An 8,528-nucleotide genomic window follows, 5' to 3' on the forward strand; every position below is an offset into this window, starting at 1 on the left:
ATTTAAGTTAAAATGTAGATTTAGGTAAAGGTTATAGTTACAGTTTTGGGGTTAAAGTTAGGTTTTTGGGTAGGGACGTCCCAAGGATTTTGTATAGCACTAACCCACTTCGCGTCTGGTCGTCATTAGTTACCAGAGCCACAAAGTCATAATTATGGCTAAACCACGCCAATTTCTCTTCTTAAAATATGACTTTAAACGTAACATTAACCACACTGCTAGCCTTCTGCCTAACCCTAACTTTAAATTATAACCTCAAAGATCTTATTTTGTTGTTGTTTTCATACATATTTTTGCGATATTAGTATCGTATTTTGATTTTGTGTTTCTGGTAACTATAGTGACAACCCCCTCCCTCCTCACTCGGGCTTCTGCGTTGTGAACGAGCACGTAGAAACGTGACTTCAAGATCGTCGTGAACGAGCACGTAGAACCGCGACGTTGCCGAGGCTTCAAGATGGCGGAAGCCTTGACAAGTCAGGAGGAACTGGTAAGGGCTTGGTTTACCATGGTAAAGCTCTCGATTTCGTCCAAAAAAATTACGATTTTTTTTTTTCTTCTTCTTCTGTTTCCCCATTATTTGCATAATAAACACAATGTCTGATTAGGTTGTAGGTCAGCGTTGTCCTTGTTGAGGATACTGTCTCGTAAATATCCATGGCCCGTTACTTATATTATGACAGCCGTTAGCAATGCTACTATTAGCTAGCTGCTTAACACGCTCGTCTGGATGCAACTCACAGTAGACGCCTCACGTTTAGCTAGCTGGCTGACTAGCATTTTGCTTTACAAATAATTAGGCAACGTTACATATCACTGGTTATATTTCATATTTGTTACCCATTATTATTTTTGAAGAACTGGAAAATCAACTCGCTAACTTAATTTTTTCTTCTTCCAATTGAGAGTTAACGTCGTCAGTCATATTGAACGCAGACGGCTACCTAGCGATAGCTAAACGTTAGCCCGAGAGGAAGACCGAGTTTACCCACATGTAGCTTCCTAGCTAGGTGACTATAGTAAGAGAACATTGCCATTTCTGTTTAATTTGAGCCAAAAATATGACTTCCTTTCAGAAGTCAGTACAAGGTTGCGTTATACGTCTAGTGACATGTTTGCTTTGAGTACTTGTTTGGTCTCAGTCATAGCTCGTTAGCTATCCATTTTACTGCAGTAGGTTCAACAGAATTTGCTCCCAAGTTCCTAGTAACTTTGTTTTCGTCATTCAACTGGCTGGCTAGATTGTAAGTTAACGTTAACAGCCCCATCGTCGATGACGAAAGAGAGCTCTCAGATATAAAATAGCTGATCTGTTTATTTAACTAGTTCATGTATTTAATTAAACTAATTTGGCAACAGTAGACGAGTAGCTTAGGGCCCTAGCTAGTAGCTACGACTTGCTCGGTCCTCTCATCTCTTAGCTAGCTAACCTTAGTTATTTGACTAATGCAGCTTCTCTAGCTAGCGAGCAACACGCATTATGTGCTATATCAATCATGTTACCACTTAACGTGAATTTGTAACGGGAGTTAACACTTTGAGGCAAGTTTTTCCAGGGACGTTTCTATGTACTCCTTTGCCAAAATTGGTTATTGAAGTAGTTGGTACAATCCGTTGTCAAGTGTCGAACGGATGTTGTTGTTGAATATCCACTAACGTCACTGGAAGCTTAAAGGTCCACACAGTTCAAGCACATGACGTAGGGCTGTGTGTGTTAGAGGTCGACTGATTATGACTTTCCGATACCGATTATTGGAGGACCAAAAAAGGCCGGTACCGATTATCGGCAGATTTTTTACATATATATATATATATATATATATATGTGTGTAATAATGACAATAACAATACTGAATGAACCCTTATTTTAACTTAGTATAATACATAAATAACATCTATTTAGTCTCAAATAAATAATTAAACATGCTCAATTTGGTTTAAATAATGAAAAAACACAGTGTTGGAGAAGAAAGTAAAAGTGCAATATGTGCTATGTAAAAAAAAAAAAAAAAAAAGTTTAAGTTCCTTGCTCAAAACATGAGAACATATGAAAGCTGGTGGTTCCTTTTTAACTCAAGTCTTCAATATTCCCAGGTAAGATGTTTTAGGTTGTAGTTATTATAGGAATTATGACGCGTCGACTATTTCTTTCTATATACCATTTTGTATTTCATATACCTTTGACTATTGGATGTTCTAATAGGCACTTTAGTATTGCCAGCCTAATCTCAGGAGTTGGTAGGCTTGAGGTCATAAACAGCGCTGTGGTTCAAGCATTGCTAAGAGCTGCTGGCAAACACAGTAAAGTTTGAATGAATGATTACGAGCCTGCTGCCGCCTACCACCGCTCAGTCAGACTGCTCTATCAAATATCAAATCATAGACTTAATTATAACATAATAACACGCAGAAATACGAGCCTTTGGTCATTAATATGGTCAAATCCGGAAACTATCATTTCGAAAACAAAACGTTTATTCTTTCAGTGAAATACGGAACCGTTTCGTATTTTATCTAACGGGTGGCATCCCTAAGTCTAAATATTGCTGTTACATCGCACAACATTCAATGTTTTGTCATAATTATGTAAAATCCTGGAAAATTAGTTCGCAACGAGCCAGGCGGCCCAAACTGTTGCATATACCCTAACTCTGCGTGCAATGAACGGAAGAGAAGTGACACAATATCCCTAGTTAATATTGCCTGATAACATGAATTTATTTTAACTAAATATGCAGGTTAAAATATAATATACTTCTGTGTATTCATTTTAATAAATGCATTGATGTTTACGGTTAGGTACATTTGTGTAACAATTGAGCTTTTGTTAAATCATCACCCGTTTGGCGAAGTAGGCTGTGATTCAATGATAAATTAACAGGCACCGCATTGATTATATGCAACGCAGGACTAGCTAGTTAACCTAGTAATATCATCAACCATGTGTAGTTAACTAGTGATTATGTGAAGATTGATTGTTTTTTTTATAAGATAAGTTGAATGCTAGCTAGCAACTTACCTTGGCCCCTTGCTGCACTCGTATAACAGGTAGTCAGCCTGCCACACAGTCTCCTCGTGGAGTGCAATGTAATCGGCCATAATCGGCGTCCAAAAATGCCGATTACCGATTGTTATGAAAAACTTGAAATCAGCTCTAGTTAATCGTCCATGCCGATTAATCGGTCGACCTCAAGAGTGTATGTCTGTCAATCACTTGATGTAGGGCGTGTTTATATCTGTCCGTCTGTCTTTCTATCAACCAATCAGAGATGGAGTTGTTGTTGATTTAGCCAATAAGTGACTGGTCTTGGTAGTTCTTTCCTACTTCCTAGGGATGTTGGTTACATTGAATACTGTCGGCACCAGCACAACACACCACACAGGGGTTCAACCATGAGCCACAAGTGTTAACAACTCTCTGTTCTCCCTCTCCCCTTCTGATAACTACCCCACCCTCACTCTGTCCTCTCCCCTTCTGATAACTACCCCACCCTCACTTGTTCCTTCTCTGTCCTCCCTCTCCCTCCCTAACTCCACCTTCACTTGTCCCTTCCCTGTCCTTTCTCTCCCTATCCAACCCCACCCTCACTTGTCCTTTCTCTCCCTATCCAACCCCACCCTCACTTGCCCCTTCTCTGTCCTTTCTCTCCCTATCCAACCCCACCCTCACTTGTCCCTTCTCTGTCATCTCTCTCGCTCTCCAACCCCACCCTCTCCTCCAATATCCCCCTCTAATGCTTCCCCCAATCTCTCGTCTGGTCTGGTCTCATCCCTGTAACCTCCCTTCCTCTCTCCCCTTGTTCCCCCATCCCCTCCCCTCCGTCCGTCCCCAGGCGGTGGAGGAGTTTCTGAGTGAGGTGCGCAGCAGGGAACATCCCCGCAGCGCAGCCCTGGTCTCCCAGCCAACCGCCGTCAAGTTCCTGATGGCGCGCAAGTTCGACGTCTCCCGAGCAATAGACCTCTTCCAGGCATACAAGGTACTGAGAGGGACCAGACGCCACTGCTGTGTGTGTGTGTGTGTGTGTGTGTGTGTGTGTGTGTGTGTGTGTGTGGTCCCGAGATACACTGTAAATTCCCACCTATGCCAGAATGTGCTAATGGTTGACCTTTGACCCTTGTTGCCTGTATGTCTGTGATTGGTCCAATCAGAACACGAGGATTAAAGAGGGCATCTTCAACATTAACCCAGAGGAGGAACCTCTCCGCTCTGAACTGCTCAGCGGAAAGTTCACCGTCCTGGTGAGGCCTTTATGTGTGTGTGTGTGTTGTTGTAGTGTGTACTGTGTGTGTGTTGTAGTGTGTGTGTGTGTGTGTGTGTGTTGTAGTGTGTGTAGAGTGTGTAGTGTGTGTGTGTTGTAGTGTGTACTGTGTGTGTGTTGTAGTGTGTGTAGAGTGTGTAGTGTGTGTGTGTGTTGTAGAGTGTGTGTGTGTTGTAGTGTGTGTGTGTTGTAGTGTGTGTAGTAGTGTGTAGTAGTGTAGGGCCCTGTGTGTGTGTTGTAGTGTGTGTGTGTGTGTGTGTGTGTGTGTGTGTTGTTGTGTGTGTAGAGTGTGTAGTGTGTATGTGTTGTAGTGTGTGTAGTAGTGTGTAGTGTGTGTGTGTGTTGTAGTGTGTGTAGTGTGTAGTGTGTGTGTGTGTTGTAGTGTGTGTGTGTGTGTGTGTGTGTGTGTGTGTGTGTGTGTTGTAGTGTGTGTGTTGTAGTGTGGGTGTGTGTGTGTGTGTTGTAGTGTGGGTGTGTGTGTGTGTGTTGTAGTGTGTGTGTTGTAGTGTGTGTGTTGTAGTGTGTGTAGAGTGTGTGTGTGTGTTGTTGTGTGTTTAGAGTGTGTAGTGTGTGTGTGTTGTAGTGTGTGTTGTAGTGTGTGTGTGTGTTGTAGTGTGTGTAGAGTGTGTAGTGTGTGTGTTGTTGTGTGTGTAGAGTGTGTGTGTGTTGTTGTGTGTTGTAGAGTGTGTGTGTGTTGTAGTGTCTGTAGAGTGTGTAGTGTGTGTGTGTTGTGTGTGTGTAGTGTGTGTGTGTTGTTGTGTGTTGTAGAGTGTGTGTGTGTTGTAGTGTGTGCAGAGTGTGTAGTGTGTGTGTGTTGTAGTGTGTGTAGAGTGTGTGTGTGTGTAGTAGTGTAGTAGTGTTGTAGTAGTGTGTAGTGTTGTAGAGTGTGTAGTAGTGTGTAGTAGTGTTGTAGAGTGTGTAGTAGTGTTGTAGAGTGTGTAGTAGTGTGTAGTAGTGTGTAGTAGTGTGTTGTAGAGTGTGTAGTAGTGTGTAGTAGTGTGTGTGTGTTGTAGTGTGTGTGTGTGTGTGTGTGTGTGTGTGTGTGTGTGTGTGTAGTAGTGTGTAGTGTGTGTAGTAGTGTGTGTAGTGTGTGTAGTAGTGTGTAGTAGTGTGTAGTAGTGTAGGGTCCTGTGTGTGTCTATAGAGAGATTAGCTGAGTATTGAGTTGTGGCTGTCAGTGAAAAGCATCTGAAATATGTGAAGATCAAGCATCTTGAGTATCATTTAAAAAATGTTGAGACAAGAAGAGGGGGAGGGGTGAAGATATAGGCCAGTCTCTCTCCAGAAGGGCCAGTCTCTCTCCAGAAGGGCCAGTCTCTCTCTAGAAGGGCCAGTCTCTCTCTAGAAGGGCCAGTCTCTCTCCAGAAGGGCCAGTCTCTCTCTAGAAGGGCCAGTCTCTCTCTAGAAGGGCCAGTCTCTCTCTAGAAGGGCCAGTCTCTCTCCAGAAGGGCCAGTCTCTCTCCAGAAGGGCCAGTCTCTCTCTAGAAGGGCCAGTCTCTCTCTAGAAGGGCCAGTCTCTCTCCAGAAGGGCCAGTCTCTCTCCAGAAGGGCCAGTCTCTCTCTAGAAGGGCCAGTCGCTCTCCAGAAGGGCCAGTCGCTCTCCAGAAGGGCCAGTCTCTCTCCAGAAGGGCCAGTCTCTCTCTAGAAGGGCCAGTCTCTCTCTAGAAGGGCCAGTCGCTCTCCAGAAGGGCCAGTCTCTCTCCAGAAGGGCCAGTCTCTCTCCAGAAGGGCCAGTCTCTCTCTAGAAGGGCCAGTCTCTCTCCAGAAGGGCCAGTCTCTCTCCAGAAGGGCCAGTCTCTCTCCAGAAGGGCCAGTCTCTCTCCAGAAGGGCCAGTCTCTCTCTAGAAGGGCCAGTCGCTCTCCAGAAGGGCCAGTCTCTCTCCAGAAGGGCCAGTCTCTCTCTAGAAGGGCCAGTCTCTCTCCAGAAGGGCCAGTCTCTCTCCAGAAGGGCCAGTCTCTCTCCAGAAGGGCCAGTCTCTCTCCAGAAGGGCCAGTCTCTCTCGAGAAGGGCCAGTCTCTCTCTAGAAGGGCCAGTCTCTCTCCAGAAGGGCCAGTCTCTCTCCAGAAGGGCCAGTCTCTCTCTAGAAGGGCCAGTCTCTCTCTAGAAGGGCCAGTCTCTCTCTAGAAGGGCCAGTCTCTCTCCAGAAGGGCCAGTCTCTCTCCAGAAGGGCCAGTCTCTCTCCAGAAGGGCCAGTCTCTCTCCAGAAGGGCCAGTCTCTCTCTAGAAGGGCCAGTCTCTCTCCAGAAGGGCCAGTCTCTCTCCAGAAGGGCCAGTCTCTCTCCAGAAGGGCCAGTCTCTCTCCAGAAGGGCCAGTCTCTCTCCAGAAGGGCCAGTCTCTCTCCAGAAGGGCCAGTCGCTCTCCAGAAGGGCCAGTCTCTCTCCAGAAGGGCCAGTCGCTCTCTAGAAGGGCCAGTCTCTCTCCAGAAGGGCCAGTCTCTCTCTAGAAGGGCCAGTCGCTCTCTAGAAGGGCCAGTCTCTCTCCAGAAGGGCCAGTCTCTCTCTAGAAGGGCCAGTCTCTCTCTAGAAGGGCCAGTCTCTCTCTAGAAGGGCCAGTCTCTCTCCAGAAGGTGTGAATTGTTTGCCCTTAGATTTTTTGTTTGTTTGATTAATTCCCTATTACATGTCACCAGTAGTAAATGTACCATTAATCCCCATCATTTGCCTGTATATATATGTCTGTTAATGCATGTATTAATTACAGTCATTTACCGTTGTCATTCTCGGAGTGGAAGAGTTCACAACCTGCCACACTTTTGGTTTATTTCTTAACTATCATTTACGAGATGTGTCAGTTTGTTTTTCATTGTCTTTTGTTTGCAGTGCACCATGTGAGCAATGAGCATGTGTCTGGTTTCTCTGCCCTGATAATGTTGATGGAGCGTGTGTTTGGTTTCTCTGTCCTGATAATGTTGATGGAGCGTGTGTCGGGTTTCTCTGCCCTGATAATGTTGAGGGCGCATGTGTCTGGTTTCTCTGTCCTGATTATATTGAGGGAGCATGTGTCTGGGAGGGAGCATGTGTCTGGTTTCTCTGCCCTGATAATGTTGAGGGATCGTGTGTCTGGTTTCTCTGTCCTGATAATGTTGGGGGAGCGTGTGTCTGGTTTCTCTGTCCTGATAATGTTGAGGGAGCGTGTGTCTGGTTTCTCTGCCCTGATAATGTTGAGGGAGCGTGTGTCTGGTTTCTCTGCCCTGATAATGTTGGGGGAGCGTGTGTCTGGTTTCTCTGTCCTGATAATGTTAAGGGAGCGTGTGTCTGGTTTCTCTGCCCTGATAATGTTAAGGGAGCGTGTGTCTGGTTTCTCTGCCCTGATAATGTTGAGGGAGCGTGTGTCTGGTTTCTCTGCCCTGATAATGTTGAGGGAGCGTGTGTCTGGTTTCTCTGTCCTGATTATGTTGAGGGAGCGTGTGTCTGGTTTCTCTGTCCTGATAATGTTGGGGGAGCGTGTGTCTGGTTTCTCTGCCCTGATAATGTTGGGGGAGCGTGTGTCTGGTTTCTCTGTCCTGATAATGTTGAGGGAGCATGTGTCTGGGAGGGAGCGTGTGTCTGGTTTCTCTGCCCTGATTATGTTGAGGGAGCGCACATGCCTGAACACGAATAGAAGTACCTGGCCTGCTGCGTGGAAATGTAGGAAAGTGTTAAAAAAAAAAATGTAAACCTCCATTTCTGAATGATAATATATTAAAACTATAGTTCTTCACAGTAAGTTATTTGAGAAAATCTTTCCAATAATCCCCCCCCTCGAAAATCACCAATCCTCGGTGTGGAAGGGCCTACTGCAGCATTGGCCAATAGTCTTGTGTTTTCCATGAGCTCATTTCTTTACCCGCCAATAGATCACGGCGTATCAATGAAGTCTCCCTCTTCAGCCCCAGCCGCGTTAGTCTCCCTCTTCATCACCAGCCGTGTTAGTCTCCCTCTTCATCACAGCATCAGTTTCCAGGGGATTCTGTTCCATCAGTGTATAACAGCATCAGTTTCCAGGGGATTCTGTTCCATCAGTGTATAACAGCATCAGTTTCCAGGGGATTCTGTTCCATCAGTGAATAACAGTATCAGTTTCCAGGGGATTCTGTTCCATCAGTGAATAACAGCATCAGTTTCCAGGGGATTCTGTTCCATCAGTGAATAACAGCATCAGTTTCCAGGGGATTCTGTTCCATCAGTGAATAACAGCATCAGTTTCCAGGGGATTCTGTTCCATCAGTGAATAACAGCATCAGTTTCCAGGGGATTCTGTTCCATCAGTGAATAACAGCATCAGTTTC

The 8,528-nt window shown here is 45.3% G+C and overlaps 1 protein-coding gene across 1 annotated transcript in view; it reads left to right on the plus strand.

Moving 5' to 3' along the window:
- The first annotated feature begins 241 nt into the window (after window positions 1-241).
- The window catches only part of LOC106602660 (tyrosine-protein phosphatase non-receptor type 9), a 33,727-nt gene continuing 25,440 nt past the window's right edge, over window positions 242-8,528 (plus strand). The window contains 3 exon segments of the mRNA XM_082973865.1: window positions 242-490; window positions 3,834-3,977; window positions 4,150-4,239. Coding sequence (XP_082829991.1) covers window positions 458-490; window positions 3,834-3,977; window positions 4,150-4,239 — 267 coding nt within the window. The 5' untranslated portion in view covers window positions 242-457.

The sequence above is a fragment of the Salmo salar genome, chromosome 04, assembly GCF_965601325.2.
Source record: "Salmo salar chromosome 04, fSalSal1, whole genome shotgun sequence".
Classification (NCBI taxonomy): Eukaryota; Metazoa; Chordata; class Actinopteri; order Salmoniformes; family Salmonidae; genus Salmo; species Salmo salar.